The sequence below is a fragment of the Rhinatrema bivittatum genome, chromosome 4 (assembly GCF_901001135.1).
Source record: "Rhinatrema bivittatum chromosome 4, aRhiBiv1.1, whole genome shotgun sequence".
Lineage (NCBI taxonomy): Eukaryota > Metazoa > Chordata > Amphibia > Gymnophiona > Rhinatrematidae > Rhinatrema > Rhinatrema bivittatum.
The window spans coordinates 111,424,074-111,450,906 of record NC_042618.1 but is presented as its reverse complement, the minus strand read 5'-3'; the positions used below and the strand labels follow the sequence as shown (position 1 = coordinate 111,450,906).

General features: G+C 43.9%; 1 protein-coding gene across 4 annotated transcripts in view; it reads left to right on the top strand.

The window, feature by feature from the left end:
• TMEM62 (transmembrane protein 62) overlaps positions 1-26,833 on the top strand; it is a 144,870-nt gene that overhangs the window by 106,078 nt on the left and 11,959 nt on the right. For all 4 annotated transcript variants that reach the window (XM_029598681.1, XM_029598680.1, XM_029598682.1 and 1 more), the window contains 3 exons: positions 3,665-3,749; positions 15,691-15,795; positions 22,923-23,041. In XM_029598681.1, coding sequence (XP_029454541.1) covers positions 3,665-3,749; positions 15,691-15,795; positions 22,923-23,041 — 309 coding nt within the window. The remainder of the gene's footprint in view (positions 1-3,664; positions 3,750-15,690; positions 15,796-22,922; positions 23,042-26,833) is intronic.

Below are 26,833 nucleotides of genomic sequence, written 5' to 3'. Positions count from 1 at the left end.
TAGAGGATTCCCTCAGCAGGGAGCTTGTGCACAGCCAAGAAATGACATCTGAAATGTATACCCCTGCAGTGGAAGTCAGGACCAGGGAACACACCACAACAATTTTGTGTACGGCAACATGAACGTGAAAGTGCCGATTTAAAAAAGCTGGAAAAAAATGAATTAGAGGTCTAAATAAACATAATACCTGCCATGCTGGCTCAGACCAATGATCTATCAATCTCAGCATCCTGTCTCGGACAGTGACCAATCTGGATCTGAGAGGTAGTGCTCTCCTCATTAAGCTCTTTGAGGTGATATTACTTCTCTCCCCTTCTCAGATATGAGGTGTGACACGCAGGTATGGTTTTCTTTCTTTATTTCTACTCAAAGGTCCATTATTTACAGGTCACAATTCAGTTCAGTGGCTTAAGGTTTTACATACAAGCCAGCATACCTCCATGCAGCAGGAAAACAACCTCTGCTTTTGTAGACTGAGAAGCTGCTGAGCTCCCAGGCAGCTGCCTGCTGTGGACTTCAGATGGAGACTCCTGGTCAGATCCTGAATTCTGTCTTTCTGATGACATCCCAGCACCTGCTTCTCTCTCTCTTTACCAGCTGTTTGTTTTTCTCTATTACCCAGTTTCCCTAATTACTTTCACCTAGCTTCCTAGACTAGATTCCCTTCAAACTACTTTCAGCAAGTTTGTCCAAGAATGACATTTTCTCCTTTCTGGTTTCCAGTAATTCTCCTACAGCTCTCTCTAGTGGCTGGTTGTCCAAAATTCAGGAAAGGGTATGTAGGGAAATCCCAGCAGGGGAAATCTATTCCATGTTTCTCACTCCTAAAAGTGGCAAACCCCATGTCTACCTGGCTAATAAATAATGGACTTAGGAAAGCAATTTGACAATAGTATGCTGAGGACATTAAGGAGGTAATTTTCAAAGGGCTTGCCTACATAAATGTAGCATACTATCATAGCAATTTTAAAAAGCCATTTACGCATATAGGGGCTGATTTTAAAAGCCCTATGCATGCCGGGCCTATTTTATAAAGGCCATGCGATGCGCATAAAGCCCCGGGTCGCGTCTAAGATCTGGGGCTTTACAAAAGGGGCGGGGACGGGGCCAGAAGCCTCCAGGCAGGCTCAAAAGGTAAAATAACAATTTGGGGGGGAGATTAGGGGGCGGAAAGGCTAGGGGAAGGGGTGGGAAGTGCCCTCCCGGGGGAAGCCCGCAGGCATCAGCGCGCGCGCAGGGTGCACCCTTTGCATACGCCGACCCCCAATTTTATAACATGCATGTGCCTGCGTGCGCATGTTATAAAATCAGGCGTACATGTATGAAAATTCACCCTATAAAGTGCATATGATGGCGAAACCGAATGACTGTATGCAAAACATGTTTATTAAATAAATAAATGTGTATAACATATGGACAATTCAATGGCATTATATTGTAGCAGTTTCAAAAGCGCAGTTACCCAGGTAAAGTGTATTTACATGTGTAAAACCTAATTTTAAGTATGTGACTACTTTTTAAAATCAGGCCCTCGGTGTTAATTTTACTTTATTGTTTAGAGATTAATATTGAATTTGGGATGGGAAGATTCTTATTGGGACTTTGTGTTTTGAATTATTTTATTGCTATGTATTTATATATTTGCACTGATTTTCATGAAACTGTTTTATTGTTGTAAACCACTTTGGGTGCTATCATGATAAGGTGGGTAATAAAGATGATAATGAAAGGTGGTAATGAAGCGTTGTCAGAATTCTTTGCATAATTCTGATACATGGTCAGGGGATTTACAGTACTGCCAGTCCTCAGTAAGCTTTCTTCAGTATCCCAGCCACCAGCAATTCAAGTTAATGATTTCCTTCTGCATGATAAAACTAGTGAGCAGATATAAGTTTTCTCCCATACATGTCAAGTGCCAGATGTGCTCATCTTTCTCCCTAAGCACAATTTTCTCTGAATATGAGAAACTATATACTTGTAATTATCACTGTTTTGTGGTTTACTTGTTTTTTTATAGATTTAATAATTTGAATATCACCAGTATAGTTTTCCAGTAAGTGTTGAGATCTTTGCTTCTGTCCTCTGAAGCAAATATTGGTATAAACAATAATAGATGTGAATTGACAAAAAAACAACAACAATGCCTTCTGTTTTAGTTAAGAGAAGCTGTTAGAGTATTCATATGACACATCAGATAAAATAAAAATAAAAAAAAAGAATCAGTTTAAAGGGGCCAACCTGGCTTGTTAGCAAATGTCCAAAGGACTTTTTTTTTTTTTTATAAGCCTGCCCAAAGTGATATACCCTCTCCAGGCAGGGGCAGAGAGATATCTCAGAGGGAACTGAAGCCCTTCAACTCGCCAATTCACATTTAGCAGCAATAATCACTTGTCCATAAAGGACCTTTTTTTTCAAAATAATTATCAGCTCCTGCTTTTACTGCAAAGACATTTCTAAAAATTATATATTTATATAATATGTGTTTGTATGCATATCTATTTATAGATTTCGATAGACATGTACATATAAACTTGGATGCAACCAAAAGATGTAAATGTATCTCAATAAATCCAATTCCTAGAAACAAAATGAGAAATCCCAACATGACAGTGTTTCATAAGTAAAAGCATTTCTCAAAGGAGTCTTCTTATTACTGAAGCCACCAAAAGTGATTAGTGAGGCTGTGTCAGTCCACGCTTAAACAGGCATATGCTGCCTTTCAAAGTGGGCCAGATTTTAAAAGGGTTACGCGCGCAACCCTTTTAAAACACCCCTGCGCGCGCTGAGCCTATATTGCATAGGCTTCCGGCGCGCGCAAAGCCCCGGGATGCGCATAAGTCCCGGGGCTTTCTTGGGGTGGGCATGTCGAGGGGCATGACGCGGTCGGCGCGTCATCCGGGGGCGGTGCTGCGGGCGTGGTTTCAGCCTGGGGGCGTTCCGGGGGTGTGGCTGTGGCCTCCGGACCAGCCCCCGGACCGGAACATGGCGCGTGGCAGCCTGCCCGGCGCGCGCAAAGTTACTCCTGCTTCGAGCAGGCGTAACTTCTGCGACAAAGGTAGGGGGGTTTAGATAGGGCCGGGGGGTGGGTTAGGTAGGGGAAGGGAGGGGAAGGTGGGGGGGAGGCAGAAGGAAAGTTCCCTCCAAGCCCACTCCGATTTTGGAGCGGCCTCGGAGGGAACAGGCAGCACGTGCAGGGCTCGGCGTGCGCAAGTTGCACAAATGTGCAGCCCCTTGCGCGCTGACCCCGGATTTTATAAGTTACGTGCGGCTACACGCGTATCTTATAAAATCCGGCATACTTTTGTTCGCGCGCGCGCGCTATGTTTTAAAATGTACCCCAGCATGTTCAATCAAACCAGCACCAGAGCTATTTTAAATAACCTTCAGGTGGCACATATGAAGCTCACGTGACCTGACATTGACATTTGGCATTAGTTAAATAAGCAATGGCTTTGCATCTAGGTACTCTTGAACAGGAGGAAAGGCGTGAAGAAAATGGCATCACTCTCCTGTTTAGCTGCAACTTCTCTTCTGCTGTTTTGGGGAAGCTTGTGAAAAGGTTCCTTGCAAAGTGAACATCCCCTTCAGCACATGAGAGAGGATCACTGGTCTGAAAGTCCTAATAATGAATAAATAACAGAGAATCCAAATTTGTTGTCCACAGGTCCAAGTGCTTTTTCTACTGACCGTTCTGGTCCAAGTCAGTGTGCTCGTTGCCTTTCGGTACCTGAGAAAGCCCACGCTCAAAAGTAAGATGTTCTATTTGTTTTTCTCCTAGAAATCCTTATAAAAGGGCAGTAGCACAAGAACAAAGAACATCTTTGACATTCTCTGCATAGTATTTTCATGAATGTTGCTGTGCAGTTCACATAAATCTCCCAGATCTGTCTTTGTCACCTATAAATACAATAAGGAACAGAGAAACCCTGAAAAGGTCAGGGGGGTGGGGCCAGCAAGGATCGTAATATCGTTATGATCAGAGGGTGTTTTTTGATTTGTTTTGGGTTGGGTTTTTTTTTTTTTTTAGAATTTAGCTTTCAAGTTTCATGGTCAGATAAGTGGCTGCTGGAGGACTGGGTTACCAATAGAGACCTTTATTTTTAGTTTTTATTGTTCTTTATTTTTTCCAGGAATTTATCAGGATTTATTATGACAAGAACAAAAACAGTTCTTGTCATAATAGTTGAAAAAATGATTCATTCTGGGTAAATATGAGTTTATTTTGGTGGGCAGAAGCCAGGACAATAAAACAATAACAGATTCTCCCACCCACCTATTCAGCAGCATCCCCGTCACTATCCCATCCCCTGTCTAGCATGCTCTCTCTTCCCACCCCACTGAGAATCTCCCTCCCTCTCTCCCCCCACCCTGACTCTGCAACACTGCACTTCTGCTTTTGTGCTGGGCCAGGGAGCCTGCCAGAAAGTGCTTCTGGTGGACAGGGCCTGTTTCAAACACATTCACAGTACCAGATAGCAAGCTTTTTGTCTACATGGGGAATGAGGAGGTGGGTCTTGAAATATGGCATGGACAGCATTGGAGGATGAAAGCTTTCACTGGTGGAGGATGGGACTTGAAACACAGCATGTGCTTTGGCCCACACTGGCAGTGGCTGAAGGTCTTGAAACAATGCATCTGCAGCTGTGGAGCAGCTTTTTAATCATCCTAAATTTAGGGTGAAAATTGATTTAAACTGATTGTTACCTTTGGGAAAAATTCAGGAATTTATGGGTGAAAATCTTTTTTTTTTTTTTTTCCAATTTGAATTTTATTGCGTTTTTTACCAAAATAAATACAATACAGTGCAAGGATTTTGCCGTAATTACATTACTTAAATGTGCCCTTTCAATAAGCAATAAATCCAGTGCTGTTCCCAGAACACCCCCACCCTCCCCATAGAGTTCTCTTGATGCTAAAGAGTAGTGTAAAACATGAAGATAAGAGTGACAGCCAACCCAAAAGTCAAGTACCGCACAATGAATAATTGAAACCATTATGCCCCTTCAGGTAAACATACTCATTCACTGCTCAATAAACAAAAAAAGGTACAGAACGGCTCCCACTGGTATCTTTGGGATAGGCAACCCAAGAAATATAAATGCTATACAAAGGGTATGATAAAAGATATATTAAGCCAGGAAAGGCTTCCAAATTTTGTAAAAGTAAGTTTTACCATATCCTCTGAAAAAACTGGAGCGTCCTCAGTTTTCCAATGAATGACAAGAACACTATGAGCAGCTGTAAGGACTTGCATACAAAATTTCTGTTGATATCTATTCAACCCGGGGATTGGAATGTTAAGCAACACTATTCCAGCTTCAAAGGGTAGTTGAACCTTCAAGGTGCCACCCAACCATGTGAGTGCGGTCTTCCAAAAAATAACAATTTTGGGGCACAGCCATCAGATATAAAAAAAAAAAAGAGCTAACAAGACCACAGTTTCTCCAACATAGATTTGATTGAAGAAATATTCGGTGCAGCTTCTCAGGAGTAAGGTGCCATTTTGAAGCAATTTTCTTGCAATCTTGCAGAGATGGAGCACCTACGTGCATTTCTAAGAACAGTATCCCAGATTTTAGGTTCCAGGGGTGAAAATTGTTTTAAACTGAAAACGAAGGAACCTAGTTACCAAATATATCCCAATAAAACAGGAAATATCATGGACATTTAGAAATGTAGAACCTATAGAAAGGCCATTTATATAAAGTGACTGTTAACATGTATGGTTAACACAGGGACTTCTGTGCAGAAGAGATCCCCCTATTTTCTAGGAAAACCCGCTAGAAAAGTAGCAAACCACGTTTTTGGCAAACTGTACAGCTGCCCTTGAAGCTGCTGCATCATGTTGGATATTTAAAATTGTTTAAAAGAAAATAGATTGTAAATGTTGTATTTAGCTTAAAGCTTACATAGTGGCACTATGCATAGGTTGTCCTTGACGGCTGAGACCAAATTCAACTAGTGTGGACTGCTGCACTAAACAGTGGAGTAGCCGCCTAGTGATTAGAGCAGCAGGCTGTAAATCAGGGAGGCCAGGATTCAAATCCCACTGTCATTCCTTGTGACCATGGGCAAGTCACTTCTCCTTCCATTGCTTCAGGTACAGACTCAGATTGTGAGCCCTCTAGGGTCAGGGAAAGATATGAATTACCTGAATATAATCTGCTTTGAAGTACTAAAAGATAGAAAATAAATAAAAATAATCATTTCAATAATAACAAGCGCAATTTTTAGTCAGCTTGTGCTTTTAGAATTTAGAGTTTGGATTTCTTTACTTACTTTTCCAAACCTGAGCTTAAGGCAAGTTATATTCTAAGTTTGTACATGAGGCAATGGATGGTGAAGTGACTTGCCCAAGATCACAATGAGCATCAGTGAAAGAAGCAGGATTTGAACCCTGGCTTCTGTGGTTCTCAGGCCATTCCTCAATTGACTGCTACTGAAGGGTGAATTTTAAGAGTAATGGCATAGAAATTAGCATATGCGCGCATAAGCAGCCTGTACTCATGGACCTATATATACGTGCATATATAGGTCCACCAGAATTGTTTGAAAGTTATCCTCTGAGAGAAGATGAAGAGAGGCTGGCAGCAGAGCAGTACCTACCTGGCTACTTTAAACATGTGGTTAATTTAAAAGGACACTGGGGCCTGGATTTCATCTGACTCTATTCATTCAGATCTGTCCCTTGGCCTTGAAGCAATATAAATGTGCAAAGCAGCCGCGTGCAAGCAAATGGAGGGCCTGCACTTGGACAGTGATGGCAGCAGCCAACTTCACTCACCAGGCTAAACCAGCAGCAAAGGACAGAGAGATTTTTTCCAGATGTTGCTATTTTGATTCTGGTGGAATTAATAAATCTTAATTGGTGATTTCTATGAAAAGAGAGAGAACAGATACATAGAACAACAAACTTTCCCCCAACAAGAAAATGGTTCAAGTCTAAATTATTAAGTCTAAATCATTGAATATATGGAAAAAGAATGAAAATACTATCAAAGATATAGCTATGAAAGCAATGGAAAGTAAACGGAAAGCTCACTGTATGAAAGGAATATAATTATAAAATGTAAATACATCCATGCTTTATTAATATTCCACCTTTCAAGCACTTCAAGGCAAATTACATTCAGGTACTGTGGCTATACTGTGTGTGATTCATGGCTCACGTCTTCTACTCTCTGAGTCAATTGCGGTGGGAACTCTGTGGAGACAGTCTTTGGAAGGAGGAAGTCCCAATCATCAAGCAACAGTGATGCCTAGTGGCTAAACATATAGGGCCCATGATTCCGGAAGGTGTGCGGTGTGTGATCCTGCCTGAGGACTACCACAACAATGACTGGGCTATGTGAGTTTGGCAGGGAATCTAGAACCATGGCAGCGGATTCTGGACACATTCTTTGGAGCCGAAAGCCCAAAGGAACAGGAGGCTACTGCATCCCCTCCCAAAAAAGTATATATAAATATGGCATTTTTGGAGCAGTTAGACTTTAAATTAGTGAATAAAATTGGCATGTACTTTAATCACCATGAAAGGCGTGCAGAAAGGTGATTTATTACTAAGGTCCATGTCTTCTTATTGAATTTGCACTAGTAATTCTAAACTTGTCAAAACTCTGTTATGAAATCTTCAGAGACAAAATGAAGGGCACAAACTAAAAAGGAAAATATAACAAAAATATTGTAAGTGGTGTTACTAGATTTTGCTTTTCAGAGGAGGGCAACCACGAGTTATTTTGAGATCAAGAGGTTGCCTGTATGTACCTAGATCAGTCCAGACTCCTGGGTTTTGCCTCCCTACCAGCAGATGGAGACAGAAGGTTTCACTGACACTATACATAACCCAGTGTGCCACCTGCAGTCCCTCAGTATTGACCTGTCTCCAGCAGATGGTAGATGGTGCATAGATGGTGCAAAACCTGCAGTTAAGCAGTCAGGAGACTGTTTTGGATTTATGAGCCTTCCTCCCAGGGGGGGGGGGGTTTGGGTCCTATTGGGTCCTTCCCTGTCTGGTCGAGGTAGACGAGTTAGGGGTTGTGACCCTTTTGTACACTCACTCCTTTCTTCTGTGGGGTGTAAATCTGGTGGCCCAGATCCCTCCCCTTCACAAAGCTGCTGAGGCAGCTACAGGCTCAGGGCGGCTGTTCTCTTTTAGTCAGTCCTTTTTTTTAATTTGGCTGACTTTCTTTATTTCTGCTAGCAGCTCTGTGTTCCATTCTAGGGAGTAGGTATTGTAAGTCTGGCTCTTTTCTGATCTGCCATGCGACCTGCGCTTCTGGAACTTGAACCTCTGCACCAAAGGTGCAGCAGCGGGGTTCTGGGAATGGGGTGGGGGAAGCTACCTTAGCAGCCTGGGGAGGTCACTGATGGGTTTTTTTTAGCAGCTTCTCTGCCTGTGGAGGAGACTGGGTGTTGGCTCCGTGGTGTTGAGGGACTGTTCCCCTGCTTGCCGTTGAGGTGATGGTGGTGCCATGGATGCAGGGAGGAACAGCGTGTTCATGAAGCAAAAGTGTTTGGGGGTCTGCGTCAATCATGACTGCATTGGTAGCACAAGCCTCATGGGTGACAGGGTCTAGCACTGAGGCTTTCCCGTCAGCCCAGAAATGGCAGCCATTTTCAATTCACTAGTAGCATCAGTGGGAGAGGCAAGGGAATCCCCTCAACTATCGCCAGCAGTTCCCTGTCCCACAGAGGGGCAAAGAGGCATTTGCACTGAGGATGAGTCTCTGGTTCTGGTAGAGGTCTTCTGCCGGTTTTAATTAGTTTATGTACAAAGCGTGTGTAGCAAGATGCTGGCTCTTGGCCCCAGTCTCCATGGATTCTCAGCCAGTCAAGAGGCCTGAACTGTTGAGAAGCTCTTTAGGCCGATGGTTTTTGCTGCCAGATGTCAAACGGATCCGGGCCTAAACGCGCTGAATGTGCAGGCAGGATTTACTTTGCCATGTGGTAGGCCATTGCAGCGGTTTTTTTCTTGCGTGCTGGGACCTGTGTGCGTAAGGCCATGCCTAGATTTGAGCATGCACGTCTGCGACCTAGACTTAAGCACATATTTGTGTGGGTACTTGTGCGCATATGTATGACTGCGACATAGTCTTGAGGGCATATTTGCATGCGTCCTGGAAGGGTGTGCATGAACACCCAGGTGTCATTGGTGTGCACCCAGGAGGCTGCCTAGAGCCAAAGCTCAGGAAAGCTAGGTGCCAGGGATGAGCCGGTGCAAGTGTCTTGCTATCTGTGAGGTGTGCCGTCTGATAGCAATTCAGTCCTCACTCTCTCTTCGTTTGTATAAGTGCTGTTTAGATGCTCAAAGCAATTTGACTACTACAGCTTTTGGCCATGTTGGGACATCCCCTCGGCCTATGGGGTCTCTGGAGGGGGAGGCGAGGCAATGGTCAGCTCTCCTCCCTTGTTCCTAAGAGCAGAAGCTTCCTCAAGAGAGGTTAGAGAGAGCAAGGTTGGGCCTATTGACTATGGTGTAGATCCATCCTCCTCCTTCTGGGTGGAATGTTTCCAGGGCCTGCAGACCTTTCTGCAGGGGTACTCAGCGAAGGCAAAGCAACCCTACTATGTAGGGATCACATGCTTGGGCCTCCCATTTGTCTGTCACAGTGGACAAATACCACAAGGAGGGTGTCCCTGGTAATGTTCAAGGGGGTGTGGATCATGAGACATCTGAGGTTTCCAATTGGGAATTGGTTTTCTCACTTCTAGAAGAACGAGAAATTGTATATGATTGAGAGCCGCTTTGGACTCTACTCAGATTTTTTTTTCACAGAGATGTCTTGCTGAGTTTGTTGGCTCAGACCCTGAACGTGCTCAGCGAGGCCAGAGTCTGTTGCTCAGACCCTGAATATACTAAGTGTGGCCAGAGGTCAATTTTAAGTTAAGCATCCTGTTTCTATTCTCCCCTGTATCCAATTCAAGAGATATTGGATTTAAAGAAGGTAAATGCAGCTCTCGAGGTTCCCCATTTTCCACATGGAAATTCTGAGGTCCATCATAGCGGCGATACACAAGGCAGAGTTCTTGGCATCTCTTGCCTTGATAGAGGAATATCTGCATATAGCCATCAGGCCGGAGCACCAGAGATTCCTGAGGTTCATGGTCCTAAGGGAACATTTTCGGTTTTGAGCCCTTCTCTTCAGCTGGCGACGGCTCCACGTACCTTCACCAAGGGTGAGGGTGGTGGGGGCAGCCACATTGCAAAAGGAGAGTGTGTTGGTGTATCTGTATCTGGATGACTAGCTTATTCATGCAAAATCAAATGACCTTTGTCAACAATCGGTACAAAAGGTACCGATGCACTTGAAGTCTTTAGGATGGGTGATGAACCTAGCAATGAGCCATTTAGTCCTCTTACAAACTTTGGAATACCTGGGAGCTCAGTTCAACACACTAGTGGAGAGAGTGTTTCACATGGAGAGAGATTGCTGAAATTGCAAAGACAGATTAGGCTTCTGCTAGAGCTTTCAGTGCCCAGGGTCTGGAACTATTTACAGGTCTGGTTTCTATGGCCTCGGCACTGGAATTAATGCATTGAGAATTCACACATATGTGGCCTCTGCAGGGAGTTTTTCTCCCACTGGAATCCATTATTGGAAGAGTTTCATCTTCCTCGTCCGTTAGAGGGGGAAGCCAGGGACATTCTTTCATGGTGCTTGCTCGCACCATCTCAAGCATGGTGTGGAATTGGAGATTCTGAACTGGGTAATAGTCACCACCGATGCAAACCTCTCTGGATGGAGGGCAGTGTGGCAAGAGTGGTCGAAACAGGAGGCCTCAAGGCCTATCAATCGGTTAGAGACGAGAGTAGTGCATTTCGTGTTGCTTGCCTGTCTGCCAAGGTTATGCAGCCTTCCAATGTGCATCCTATCAAACAATGCAACAACAGTGGACTACATCAACCGTCAAGGCAGAACCAAGAATCAGGCAGCGGCTCGAGAGGCCCGGGAGTTGATTCTCTAGACAGAACAGCACTTGGAGAGGCTGGCAGTGTCCCACATTGCCAAAGTGAACTACATTCAGGCAGATTTTATCAGTTGGAGAAAGTTAGACCTTGGGGAATGGGAGCTGTTGGAGGCAGCGATGTCTCATTCACGGAAGATGAGGATATCCCAACCAAAAAGAACACCAAGGCGTCGCAGTTTTACAGCCGCTGAACAGAACATGGTACAAAGGAATCTGAGCTCTGGTGCTGTCGTGGACTTGAGGGATTCTTCTTTGTCTTTCCTCCCGTGGCCTCTGGTGGACAAGGGATTACAGCAGATAGAGAAACATTCTGGCAGCGTGATCCTGGTAGCTCCAAAGTGGCCACATCGACCGTGATTTCCAGATCTGATCAACATGGCCATAGACGGGCCCCTGAGGTTCAGAACTCAATTGACTGTTTTCCACCAGGGCCCAATATTTTTGGGTCAGGTGGCTCACTTCTGTCTCGCGTCTTCACTTCTGAGAGGAGACAACTGATGGAGGGGATATTCCGAAGCGGTTATTTACACCTTCTACATCCTTGACCTATGTGCGAATTTGGAGGATCTTCGAGTTCTAGTCTGCTGTTGAGGAAGTGCAGCTTCAGTCTATTCAGGCTATGGTGTCACATATTTTGGCTTTTCTACAGAAAGGTTCTGGTCAAGGGACTGGCCTTTAACTCTCTGAGTGTCCAGGTAGCAACATTGAATTGTCTCTGGGGTAAGGTGCAAGGGTATCCTCTATCCAAATGATCTATGGTTTTCTTCAGGGAGCTAAGAATTTGTGTCCTCAAGTATGGAACATTTGTCCTTCTTGGAATCTGATTCTAGTCCTTAGAGAATTGTGTGAGGCTCTGTTTGAACCACTAAAGAGAGCTGTGGTTTCAGTCTTGACTCTTAAAGTGGTTTTCTTGGTTGCTATTTGTTCAGCCAGGAGAATTTCGGAGCTCCAGGCGCTGTCGAGTTGAGATGTCTACAGATGTCTAATTCAGGGGTACCTTTATGCATGGTGCCTTCTTTTCTGCGGCGTTCCATCTTAGATAGACAGTAGAGCTTCCAGCTTTTATGGAGTTGGATTACTCAACGCCTCATGCAGGGGAGCTTAGGCTCTTACATTGGAGGCATGCATTATTATTTATTTTATTTATTTATTTAAAACCTTTTATATACCGACATCCGTTTGCACATCGCATCGGTTTACAAGTAACTTAATAACTTTAGGCGAAGCCTTTACATTGAACAGTAACTGTGGTATTAAGGAAACAAAAACAACTAAATAAATATGGCTATAATTTACAAGGAGTAGGAAGATGGCTATAATTTACAAGGAGCAAGCACCTCTGGAGGGGGTGCTGCTTAGGTGAATGGGAGGGAAAAGGATATTTACACAAAGTTTAATAGAGATTGAGAATGGCATAATATAATACTATTATTATCATTATTGAGGTATCTAAAGGTCACTTATGATTTCCATAGATCGCATCTCCTCTTTGTAGATCGTATCAACTCTTTGTACTGTGGAGTAGTTCAGAGAAGGGAAATAAGTCATCTAAGGCTACAGTTGTGCAGTGGCTGAAGAAAGCGATCGAGTCGACTTACATTTCTAAATGCTGGGTGGGGGGTGGGGGGGGGTTAGAGGCACACTTGTTGCATTCTCAGGTGACTTCCTGTGCTGAGTCACATCAGGTGTCTCTGCATGAAATTTGCTGGATGGCTACTGGGAAGTCATTGCCCACTTTTGCTAGGCATTATCGTTTAGATATTGGGGCTCTGGCTTCCATGTGTTTTAGTGAGATACGAGTGGACTCTCCACATCCCACCTGAGTTAAGGGTACTCCTGGGGGAATTCTGCGCACAAAAACTGAAAATTCTGCAAAATTCTGCAAATTTTATATTGGTCAAAATAACACAATTTACATGACAGTCTTTAAGTAATTACATTTTTAATTATTACAGAAAAAAGGTTATTTCTTAAAGTTGCAGAATTTTAAATATTTTGAGCAGAATATCCCTAGAAATTCACTGTAAGAGTGTCCCTTCCACTCGCTCTCCGTACTCCCCTGGCCACTTTACCTGCCAGTATCTCTCCCCTTCACCTCTAGGCTCAACCCCTTCCACTCTATTGCCAGTCCCAGACTTTGACCCTGTTCTCAGTACTGCCCCTCACACAGGCTCCCTCTGTCCCTCCCTCTCTCACACACATGCTCCCTCTCTCTAATACATATACACACACCCTCATACAGGTTCCCTCACTCTCTCGCACACACACACATCCCCTCATACAGGGCCCTATCTCTTGCATACACACCCACACAAGCTCCCTTTCTCTTTCACACATACATCCTCACACAGGCTACCTATGTTTCTCTTTCACGCAGCCCTTTGCACAGGCTCTGTCTCACACATACACAATCCCTTCACACAGACGAGCACCCTCACATACACAATCCCTTTTTCATATACACGAGCTCCCAATCTCTCACACACATACACACTCCTTCACAATCTCCAAGTTATATATATTCCTTTGTTTCTGCCTTGCTGCTCGCTAAATTATATGTAAAGCCTGTTGCTGAATTACTATTCGCTGTAAACCGGTTAGATGTTCCAAATGATTAAGCGGTATATAAAAACACTAAATAAATAAATAAAATAAATATAGCCTCCCTCTCTCTGAAACCCACACTCAAGTATCCCCCCAGCCCCCTCTCTTACTTCCATGCTCTCTCTCACACCCTCCTGCTCTCTGTCACCCTCTCCTCCCCCACACCCCTCTCCTCATATAGGCTCCTTCTCTGAAACCCACACTCAAGCATCCCCTCACTCCCCCTCTTACCAACCAAGCTGTCTCTCACCCTCCCTCACACCCCTTCTCCTCTCTCACACACACATTCTCTCTCACCGGCATCCCCCCCACCCACCCTCACTCACTTACCATGCTCTCTCTCATACCCTCCTGCTCTCTCTCACCCTCTCCCCCCTTATCAACCATGCTCTCTGTCACTCTCCCCTCTCTCACACACACATTCTCTCTCACCGGCATCCCCCTCCCCTCATATAGGTTCCCTTTCTCTGAAACCCACACTCAAGCATCCCCCCCACCCACCCTCTCTTACTTCCCATGCTCTCTCTCACACCCTCCTGCTCTCTCTCACCCTCCCCTCCCCTCTCTGACACACATTCTCTCTCACCGGCATGCCGTGAGACGCGCTCCGTTCGCGGCGAAGATGAAGGCCCAGCACGCTGTTCGCAGCGATAAGGGAAGACCCCGTGTGCTGCAGGATGCACTCTGTTTGCAGTGAAAATGAAGGCCCAGGCGCGCTGTTCGCGGCACACGGGGGCCTTCCATTTTCGCCTTAAGTGGAGCACAGTCCGTTAATAGCACATGGGGGCCTTCATCTTCGCTGTGAACAGAGCGCGTCCCATGTGCCACAGGATGCGCTCCATTCATGGCATGCTGGGGTCTCCTCTGCTATTTTCGTGCAGAATTTGGCAATTCTGCGCGGGGGTGGGGGAGAATTCTGCGCAAATTCTGCACTCCGCAGTAGCGCAGAATTCTCCCAGGAGTAGTTAAGGGTATCTTAGGTATATCCCAGGAGTCTGGACTGATCTGGGTACATACAGGGAAAGGAAAATTGGTTCTTACTTGCTAGTTTTTGTTCCTGTAGTACCACAGACCAGTCCAGAGACCCACCCATTTCCTGGGGGAAGAGTCTGCCGCTCATACTGTTGCTTTGTATATAGTGCGGAGTTGGAAGTTTTCAGCTCGTTGGAGGGTTGCGAGTTTGCTTAGAAGCTTGCTTAGAACTTTATGGTTGTTGCTGTCATCTTGGCTTGGGTACAGTTCAATACTGAGGTACTGCAGGTGGCACACTGGGTTAAGTACAGTGTCAGTGAAACTTTCTCTGTCTCCATCTGCTGGCAGGGAGGCAAAACCCAGGAGTCTGGACTGATCTGTGGTACTACAGGAATGAAAATTAGCAAGTAAGAACCAATTTTCCTTTGTTTGACAAATTCAGATATAATTTTATTTCCATGGGACTTCTACAGTGTATAACTATGTGTGCATATGTGGCAAGTTTATCTAAGTATTCATAATTTTTAACCATCTAATCATAAGCTCCAACCGGTCTACAGAATAACAAGAGAAACATAAATAGAATATTTCCATTCTCTTTAAGAGGCAGAACTTCAGTAACCAATTCCTATGAAAGTCGGTTGAGAATTTCTTTTAATGGAGGAGCTTCTGTGGTGTTGAGCTTAAATGGGGGCCAATATTGAAACTCTGCTTAGCCGGATAAAAATGACTTATCCGGCTAAGTGGCATCAGCTGAGTATCTAACTGTGTTCAGTGGTCACCATTTATCCGGCTAAGTAGATAGCTGGATATATTGGGAGGAGGGTTATCATAACTGGATAAGTGCCTATATTCAGCCTTATTCAGTTAAGTTAACCGAACAAGTTAGACTGCTCAAGAGCCATGCTGCTGAATATCCCTTCTAAGTTATACGGCTAAGTTATATCCATATAGCTTACATAACCAGATATCTTTGAATATTGGGTCCAAAGATTCTAACATTGTTTGTTTAGAACATTTAACTTGCCATGTGTTATGTTTTTGCATGCAGTGTGTGAATTGCAGCCACAGAAATGTAAAATAACATACAAGAATATGTGAATGTATTTTGTCTCCTGCGTTTCTAAATGCTGTTTTGTCATTCAGAACCTCCAGGGTTTGTATCTCTGACTTCCTTCTCCCTTCACGTCACAAGTAAAACAAGCAGCGTGTATTACCCACTCCTGCTGCTCAGCTTATACACAGCTCTGGGTAAGTAGCTTAGAGCAGTTTAGGCTTTGCTACTAGACTTGCAAGCTTTCATCTAAGCAAGCAACCAAAATGTGGCTGTTATTTGCCACAGGATTTGAGAGCACACCCTTCTAGCTGCATCATATCCATCACCCAGCTTCCCAGTGACCTAATTGTCAAAGATGGTTTTCATTTGAAAATAATTGTGCCTGGCAGAAGTTTAGGAAAAAAAAGCTTGGCAGGGTCTTGGGTTCTTAGATGCATCTGCTGCTGACAGATGTGGTGGAGGGTCACTATGCATCTCCCCAGGAAAGTTAAATGATTACTATTAAATTATTTCTCAGTTACATTTCTGTCAAGTAACTATGTAATTCATTTCTATGATCTAGACAAGGATAAACCCCAAAATACAACTGTTTTTCTTTAAACATTAATTTTGCTTTTAAAAGACTTTCATAAAATTCAGGCATTGTTTTCATGAACTAGTAATTTTCATTTATTGTTCTTTTGCAGAATAACGGTTTGTAATTTATTTTGCATTTATACATTTGCATTTAGGATAAATTCACTTTGAGGTAATATAATTTCTGTTTCAAGTGGTTCAAAGAAGCTGTTTCTAAGCATATTTTTGTGGTAATTATAGCACCTATAGTTAGTTACTTTTATACTATTACTGTTACTACACATTTCTATAGTGCTACACAATATACGCAGCACTGTGCAAACATACAAAAAGACAGTCCCTGCTTAATTGAGCTTACAATCTAACAAACATATAGGACAAGTGACTTGGGGTATTTCATAAAACAAGACATTGGTTAAAAAGAAAACTAGCTAGCAAGACTAAAAGCAGACAATCAGGCATAAGATTTAAAAGTGGTTTCAAAAAGGTGGGTCTTTAGATAGGATTTAAATGAGAGGGAGCATGACGCAGCTGTTCAGGAAGAATATTCCAAGCACTTGGCACAGCCAGGTGGAAAGCACAGAGTTGGAAATTGGCAGTAGAGGAGAAGGGCATAGATAGGGAGTGCCTTATCCGACGAGTGGAGTGCATGAGGAGAGAGAGATAATAGAGGAAAGGTAGTGAGGTGCTGCAGAGTGAAGGCATTTGTAGGTGAGAAGGAAGAGCTTGAACCGTATGTGAGAGCAGATGGGTGGCCAATGCAGTGACTTCCGGAGAAGAGTTTTGTGAGCTTATAGTGACTTTGGTGAAAGATAAGTTGTGCAGCTGAATTTAGGACAGATTGCAATGGAGAGAGGTGGCTTACCAGAAAACCTGTGAGGAGCAAGTTGCAATAGTCTAAGCGGGAGGAGATGGGAGAGTGAATAAGGGTTCTAGTAGTATATTCAGAAAGGAAAGGACAGATTTTGGAAATGTTATAAAGAAAGAAACGACACATTTTAGCAGTGTCAATTGGATATGCGTAGGGAAGGAGAGAGAGGAGTCGAAGAGGACTCCAAGGTAATGGGCTGATGGACTGGGATAACGACTGTGTAATCCACAGAAATAGAGAAAGGAGAAAGAGGGGGAAGTGGGCTTGGGGGGAAAGATAAGGAGCTCCGTCTTGGCCATATTGAGTTTAAGATGGCTCGGGACATCCAGGCAGCAATGTCAGACAAGCAGGCTGAGATCCGGAACTGGATATCTGGTGAAATTTCTGGTGTACAGAGTTAGTTCTGGGAGTCATCAGCATAAAAATGGTATTGAAAGCCATGAGAGGAAATCGGAGCACCAAGTGAGGAGAAGAGGGCCCAGTATGGAGCCCTGAGGCACACCAATTGATAGTGGTATGGCAGAAGAGGAGGAACCACCAGAGGAAATGCTAAAAGTACTATGGGAGAGGTAAGAAGAGAACCAAGACAGGAAAGAATCCTGAAATCCAAGCGAGGACAGAGCATCAAGTAGTAGGTGGTGATCACCTTGTCAAAAACAGCTCCTACTTCAACAGTAGTAGAGAGTCACTTCTATAATAGTGAGAAATCGATAAGGAACATAGATATCCCAAAAGCTTTAAAATATATTTTAAAATGCCCTTTTCTGTTTCAATCTACAACTGTGTAGCTGCTGGGGGTTTTTTTCCCAGGCCCCTGCTTCACAGGGACTTCATCCTTCTTTGGGTGACAAAATTAAAAGCTTCCCTTCACCTACTTTTAGGTACCAGCACCCTGGGATTTATGTACATGCTCCTCTTTTTATCCTGCTTTATTGAGGTTTTTTTAAAGGAGTATTACACCCACATTAAGAAAGACCTGAGTATTTTGTGGGAGTAAAACTGCAAATGTGGACCAGCCTGGTGGCTCACTGGTAATCCTGTGAGGAAGCCCTGGGCTGGGACTCTGGTCAAGGCTGTGAAATACTGCAGAGGCAGCACTCATAATCCCCATGGGCAGAGGAGGAAGCCCTAGCCATTGTGAAATGAAAACATCTAGTGGTCATATTTGGTGGTGGCGTTTTCATATTCTGGAAGAAGCTATATTCTGTGACAGCTCGGTGAGGAGCAGGGTTGGATTTATTAATGGGAACACTAGGCCTGTGCCTAGGGTAGCAGCTTGGCTAAAGATTTGCTGTCTTTCATCTGTATGGATGTGCATTCATTTCATTTATTTTCATTTTTTAGTGTATACTAAAAAATTAGAGGTAATTTTAAAAGGAGTCACATGCGTAAATGTAACGTACTATTGTAGCAGTTTTCAAAAGCCATTTACTCAAGTAAAGTGCACTTATGTGAGTAAATCTTATGGACAATTCAATGGCATATATTGTAGCAATTTTCAAAAGTCCATTTACACTGGTAAAGTGCATTTACTCGGGTAAAACTTAGTTTTACGCATGTAAATGCTTTTCACTTTTTCAATTTAGTGCTCACTATTTTGAATTATGCACACTAAATTAAAAAAAAAAAGTAATGTAAAAAAATGTTTTTAAGTGAAATAAACAGAAAAAGAAAACAAAACTTTCCTGGCTGCACATCCGCTGTTCAGCTGTGCTGAATTTCACTCAGCAGAGAACAGCCCTCTGTTTCCTGATCCAGCCCCTTCTCTCCAGGAAATATGCAGGGAACAGGAGAATCATTTTGGAGAGCTTAGGAGGGGCTGAGTAGAAATCATTACAGGATGGGAAGAGAGGCTGGGAGCTGCAGGGGGATCAGCTGGGGGCATGTGTCTGCATGTGAGAGAGAGAGGGGGCCAAGGGTAGGGGCAGTGTTTGTGTGAGAGAGAAGGGATTGGTGCCAAGTGAGTGTGCATGTGTATGTCATACTGGGTAGGATGTAAGAGAGGGGAGTGCAGGGAAGAGCAGGACTAGAGCATAATAGCGATAACTCCCTCCTCTCCTCCCCTCCCATTGCAATTCAGATCTTCCTTCCCTTGATCTTGGATAATATCCCCCACATCCTGGAACCTCCTTTCCCCCCTTTCTCCCTCTCCTTTCTCCCCAGATCCTGCAACCCACTCCCCATCCCTTCTTACTGCCCCTTCCCCTTCTTCAAGAACCTCCCTCTTTCTCCCTCCTCTTCCCTATCTCAGATTCCTAATCTTCCCCATCGCCCATCTGCCCCATCCCTAGTCCTCTTTCCTTTCCACACTCCTCCCCCTTCTTCCTCACCCCTTTCCGGATCCTCCACCTTTTTTCTCCTTATTCGTGAGGCCTCCTCCCTGTACTAATACTTGAGATCATTTTTAAGCCAATAAAAATAAGTGATGCTAATAATTATAGTCTAAAACTACTTTATTTGTATAATGTAATATAAAATATAGAAATATTTGCCAACTAGCTTCAGAATTTTCAAATGTTTGCCACAGGCTGTACGCCTGAGCTGCCATAGGAAACTAGGGGACTGTGCCTTAGACTTTCTGCTCCCTGTTGTCCAGCCTTTGGGGGGGGGGGGTGGAGAGGAGATGAAAGGGAGGTAACAGCACCAACAATGCTTAGGGCACCAAAATCCTAAATCCCATCACTGGCGAGGAGCACTGCTGCAATGACTGGATTGGGTGGGAGCTTATAAAATAGGGGGGAAAAAACCCAGGTAGTTGGGAAGGAAGGACCATGGAATTGTAGCCCAAAAAAGAAGGCCAGTTCTGATTGACCTGGAAATTCAAAGGAGCCAGAGGGAAAGTGCTGGAAAAACAAACTCTGAATGTGCAACAAATGCAGAGCTCTGAACCTTCCCTAGTACTTGATCACTGCACTGGATTTAGAGCTGCAGCCAGGAAGTATAATACTATGTAAGAGAGAGAAAGGACAGCAATTATTGTAGGGAGAAAAATTCCCCTTTCCCTCTGTCTACACACACCCAAAGATGATTGTATAAGCCAGTGGTTCTCAACCAGTGTGTCGCCAAGCACACACAGGTATGTCGCCACACTTCCTGGTCCCCTGCTGACCCAGCTGCTCCCCCTACCCGAGCAAGATAGGTCCTCCACCCGGGCTTAAAATGCTGAAAGCCCGGGCGGAACGCGGCAGGACAGCTGGAGTCAGCGGCACCGGCATGCTCTCTTCTTCACATACCCTCCCCCCACCCCGCTGCGCGAAAGAGGAAGTGGTGAGCAGCGGGTGCATGCGCGGGAAGAAGAGACCATGCTAGTGTGGGCAGTGTCGGCCCGAAGAAGAGAAGAGAGCCGCGACCTGAGGAATGAGCAGCGCGGCTCGGAGAAAAACAAAGAACAACGTCAGCCCCCATGGCTGATGGGACTCCTTTCTCTGTGAGGGCTGAAAGTGAAGGAAGTTGCTGCTGCTTTTAGGGATGAAGTGAAAGAGGCTGCTGTCGCTAGTTCGGGGGGGGGGAGGGGGGAGAGCGAGTGAATGAGCAAGCATATGTGTTTGAGGTGCTGTGTGTGTGTGAGTGAGACTGCATGTATGTGAATGACTGAGACCTGTATATGTGAAAGAGAGTATGTGTGTGAGAGAGAGCATGAATGGAAGTGTATGACTGAGAACCTGTATGTGTAAGTTTGTGATAGAAAACCTGTTTGTGTGAAAGAGTATGTGTGTGTGATTGAGATCCTTTGTGTGTGAGAGAGATCGTGTGTATAAGTAAAAGAGAGACCATGTGTGTCTGTGTGCGATTGAGAGCTGGTTTAGGTGAGGGAGCATGTGAGTATGTGATTGAGAGCATGTGTGAAAGTGAGAAAAAGAGAGAGCGCATGTTTGTAAGCATGTGAAAGAGAGTATGTGTGTGAGAGAGCATGAATGGAAGTGTATGACTGAGAACCTGTATGTGTAAGTTTGTGATTGAAAACCTGTTTGTGTGAAAGAGTATGTGTGTATGATTGAGATCCTTTGTGTGTGTGAGAGATCGTGTGTATGTACGATTAAGAGCCCGTGTGCTTAAGTAAGAGAGAGAGCATGTGAGTATGTGATTGAGAGCCTGTGTGTAAATGAGAGAAAGGGAGTACATGTGTTAAGCATGTGAATGAGAGCCTGTGTGTGAGAGAAAAAGACAGCATGTTTGTGTGTGATTGAAAGCCTGTATGTGTAAGCGTGAAAAGGCACACAGTATGTGTGTAAATGTGTATTAAGAGCCTGTAATAAGTGAGAGAGAAAAAGCATGTGTATATGTGAGCGATTGAGAGCTAGTATGAGAGAGAGAGAGGAGAAAGTTGCAAGCAAACCATCCCTCCTCCTGCTAATTCAAAACAATCTCGGGGCACCTGGATATCAAACGTTCCCAGGTATGCAAAGCAAAACATTTTTTGTATCCTTATTATTTTTCATTATTGGGCCTTTGTGTCTGCTATTTTGAAATGTTTTATTGGTATCTAGAAATTTTTTATATGAGATTTTAATTATCGGATATTCCATTCATCAGCTGTTTTGAAATAATCTGTTCTTTTTTGTTAGTATGGTTTTGCTGCTATTGATTTTATATTTCTTGATTTGTTTTATAAGGACTGGTGAAGTTTTTATTTTTCCTTTGTTACACTGCTTGTTGCAGTTTCCAATTCAGTTTTTTCTGCATGCTTCTAGTTATGCGTTTTGGTCTCTCTATTTGTTAGGTGAGGGTCAGCACATGTGATTCAGGTGAGGTTTTCTGCTGGCGTGTAGTTTCTGTGTAGGGCTCTATAGTAGCCTGGCTTGTTCAGTTTTCCTAATAAGAGGTGTATTGATGTCTTAAGGCCTGGTGTAATATTTTCAGTGTTGCCTTTTCTTAAGTAAGGTGTTTACTGTTTGAGGACTGGAAATTGGTGCTGTTTTGGTGTGGGATGGTTACTGTTTGTGCAATTTCTGTTCAGACAGTATATGTATCTTTCCCTTGTGTCATTCTTAACAATAAAAATAATACTGGGCCTTTATTTTTTATTTCCGCCGTGAATTGTAATGAGCAGTGTGTCACACATTTGAGCATGGTCTGTCAGGTGTGTCATGATGGGAAAAAGGTTGAGAACCACTGGTATAAGCAATGCAGGTGTCTCCTTGTTGGCTTTGGGCTGGAGGGAAAATGTTTTCCAGGACTGAAACATTGAGCACCAGAATGTGCTAGCAGAGTCCTTGCAATATTTATTGCCCCTCTTCCCCCGGCTCCCACCAAGCTTGAGCTCTACCTCCAAAGCAAGCTACGGGATAGCAGATTAATGTAGGTTACTTGTTCCATAGTACACTGTGCTGGGGCCTAGCCACAGGGTCAGTGCAGAAAATATATTTTAAATCTATTTACATAATCTTGAACCCTGCAAATCCAATTTAAATTCACCATTGCGGTTTACAACGATAAAACTGCAAGCGTGAACAATACAAATATAACACAACACACACATATTAAATTAATAATATAACACACAAACCATATAGCAAGATAGTAATGACGGCAGCAAAGGACCAAAATGGTCCGTCCAGTCTGCCCAGCAAGGTTCTTATGGCAGTATATGCAAAGCTGTGCGGGTTACCCCCATGTTTCTCTTTTTTACTAGTAGATGAGCTGCCTTGAAGCTTCAGACAGTGGTGTTTGACATGCTTTGCTAATATACCTAAAATACTTTATCTTAAAACAGCTAAGACCATATTTAAACAAATGCTTGCTTAAAAAGAATTGCCTTTAGCTTTTTCCTGAAACTTAGGTAGTCAGTAGTCATTGTTATGTCTAGGACACTACAAACCATGAATATTTCAGCTACTGTTAATACCTTTCATCCTTTTACAATTGCCCCTGCAGGACCCTGGTTTGTTGGTGAGGTGATAGACGGCCACATAGGGGCCTGTTTTGCTTTTGGGGTGATTGTTAGAGGCCAGTTCCTACAAGGTAGTCTAACGTATGTTGTTGGAATTCTGCAGGTAAGAATCATTTCATCCTTTTAAAACTAGGTTATGAATAATGAAGCTTCTCATGGTGCTTCTCAGAAACACCAACAAGAGATTTCTTGACTTTTGGAATACATTTATCGAACATTTTATTAGGTTTAATTAATCACAAATCATTTTTTCCTGACACTGATTGTTACACTATTTGGGAAACATAGATTTAGGTCATTTGTCTTACAGAGATGTTGCATCTATTTTGTTTAGATTACAAAATTAATTCTATGACTCTGAAATTTTTAACACTTGGTATTTTAATATAAAGACAAATAATAGTGTTTAAAAGAAACCATAACCTGAAGAGATCAACTATGTTTTTGAGAAACTATTCTTTTGTTATAAAGTCTTAGCTTTACATTTATTTTACATTCCTGCTTATTTTTACTGGAATTTTATTCTTAATTTTATTTTAATCCCTTTTACACTTTGCAGCCTCTACCATCCCTGTCCTTTTTCAGATATCTTGCCCAGGCAGCACAAGAACCACTTGTCAGCTCCAAGGCTGGTGAGAGTTTTCTCTGAGGCACATCCCTGCTTGGCCAATTGAGACAGTCATCGTAGTGGCAGCCATTTTCCCTCCCTCCCTCCCTCCCTAGGCCTTCAGGGATCTGAACAAGGATGCCAACTGTCAATAAATTTACTGAGGTCCATTAAAAAAAAAGACATGTCTGTAAATATAATATCATGTCAGTAAAATATTGTGCTCGATGGAGTTGGTCTCCAGTGCTGTGGGCTCAGGCTCTGTGAGGCTGCACTATTAGGGAGATGGAATGCATTTCAGTGTGTAAAAGGGTGAGTCTTGGCATAGTAAGTACCATTGTGCACAACATGGCCACAATACAATCTGTGTAGTTTAAAAAGTGAGGAATTAAGTAAAAATCTTAACTGTTGATGAAAAACATTTTCATGAATTGGCAACCCTTGATCAGAAGTATCAATGTTCACAGCAGTCTGTCTGCATATGCTGCTTGTGGGGACAAATGTTTCTAGAAGGTGTTATGAACAGAGTATGGATCAGTCACTCCCTAACTTCGTCTAAACTACAAATGAACTGAGTAACAAAAGTGCTTCAGATGGTTGTAGCTTTTTCAGTAATAAACTGTTTCTTAGTGTATAGACAGATGAATCTAAAACCAGTGTGTTAATCACCTCTGCCAGCAGATGGAGTCAGAGCAAAGCTGACATCACAGTATATATACCCCTGCAGTAACATCAGCCCACCAGAATTCTCCGTCTTCAGCAGATGGTGGAAGTGCATCTCCCTACTTTACTCCCTGCTTTAAGTTTTAGAAGGAGAAAACAAATTAATTTGCCCTGCTCTCCTGCATTGGTAGGTGCCCCTATGCACCTAACTGAGTGCCCATTTGTGCGCGCATGCATGCGCCTTTTTGTGTGCATTATCTGAGTGTCCTCTGGGAGCTCAGTTTGGGCACTTAAGGCGCACAACACTGTGCCTATTTATCTGTGAGCACCTAATTTTTTGGGTGCACTATTGTCAGGCGCCTGTTAGAGGGCATTGACAGACCAAAGAAACCTAAGTACCTTGCACTATGTGTTGCTTGTCATATTCGGGCATCCCAATCTGGCGTTCCCTCAAATTTGTGTCAGCGCTGTTTGGAGGCCCAGGGAGAAATACCTCCTGATTTTACTAAGCCTGGTTCTTCCCAACCTGGTGTGGAAATGGAAAAAGAGCTGCCAGAAGAGTCACTTGATTTTGGAGTTCCACTAACTGGTTCATCAGCGGGGGAAAGTAGTTCAGTGGGCACAGGACAGGTGCCCCCTGATTTTGGCATGGATCCTTCTAACTTTTCTTGGGTACAACTTTTTCAAGGACTGCACTTCTTTCTTCAGGTGCAGACCCCGGCCAATCTTGACAGGTCGGGGTTGAAAGCAATGAAAGCCTGCACACTGGGTGCTGTAGTCTGTCTTCCCGATAGGGGCCCAGATAGCACAGGTGATGAGACCGATCCTTATCCCAGGACAAGCAGGATGCTAGTCCTCACATATGGGTGACGTCACTAACGGAGCCCTAGTGCGGGAAAACTTTCTGTCAAAGTTTCTAGAAACTTTTGACTGGCCCAGTGAGGCCACTGAGCATGCCCAGCATGCCATGATATTCTCTGCCACAGGTGTCTCTCTTCAGTCTTCGTTTTTCCACGCTGCTACCAGCATCGCGGGACAGGAGCCGTTGAGATTCTCTCAACAATTAATTTTTGACTTATAAGTCAAACTATTGATATTCTCTCTCTCAAAATCTCTCGGGTTCTTTTTTCTTACCGGCCGGTAAGTACCCCAGTCTCATTTTTACTTTTTAGTAAACATTTTTTCTACTCATAATCTCATCAACTGTCGATCGAGAAAAAGAAGAAAAATGGCAATAGGATTTAAAAAATGCCCTGTTTGTGCCAGAAAGATGTCGATCACCGACCCACACACTGAATGTGTATTATGTCTCGGTGATAAACATGAAGTAAATAATTGTCCACAATGCGCGGAGATGACGCCGGAAGGCCAGGCTGGAAAAGATGGAACATCTGTTTAGCCTGCAACTGATACCATCCCCTTCACAGTCATCGAAGTCGTCTCCGGCTGGAGTGACTAAGCGGTTAATTCTTAAAACACCTCGCCTGGGACCGTCGGGGGATCATTCGCCTCCTTCATCGTCTCCGGCGTCGACAATAAACATCGACACCGACATCGAAGCCCCTCGATGTCAGACTCTGCTTCCCAGGAAGGATCGATGGCGAAGCGGCCTAAGCATCAGGAAACATCGGAGCTTTCAGCGCCTCGGCCTACTCCGATACAGGTACCCATTCCAGATCCTCCACAGGGCCCTGCACAGGATCTCATGTCTCAGCCTCCGCCACCGCCCACAACCGCTCTGACTCCATCGGTTGTGCAGCTGGAATTGTCCGATCCAATCCGACAAGCGGTTTCACAGGCTTTGAGGGACCAACTTTCAGTACTGATGTGTATGCCGATGCTTACAGCATCGATGCCGGCAAGTTTGCCGATGCCAGTGGTACCACCGATGCTGGGGTTGATCTTGACACCGATGACAGGAGGAGAATCGATGTCTACGCCCAGAATTATTACGGCATCGACTTCGATCTATGCACAGATACCATCCACTTCATCGGTGCTGATGACAATGTTACTGCCATCGACATTGTCGACGCCAAGGAGACCAGTATCCACACTTGTGTCGATGCCACCTATTATTTCATCGATGCAACCATCGACAGAGGAGACTGAGCCTCAAGATCTAGCTCTCCTCCAACGTCTCCTACAAAATATCACAAAGTCATCGATACAATTCCACAAAAACCACGGAACAAGTTCTTCCACCAATTTATATCGATGACCCATTACCTGGACCATCAGGTATTCACCATCCACCCAGGTCAACCCCAAAGACTTCCTACAAAGATGATGATGAGGGCTCTTGGGATGATCAAGGGACAGACACCTCTTCTGAGGACTTTGTCAGACCCCTCGCCTCCAGAATCAAGAAAAAGATCCCCACCAGAGGACTTATCTTTTTCCAGTTTTATTCAAGACATGGCGGACACAATACCTTTCAAACTTTCATCAGAACAGGATTCTAGGCAACACACATTAGAAGTTCTGCAGTTTGTGGACCCGCCCAAACAAGTATTGGCGATTCCCATCCATGATGTGCTCTTAGATCTGCAGCACCGTATTTGGGAGCACCCATGTACTGTATCTGCAGAGAACAAACGTGTGGACACAACCTACCTAGTGCAA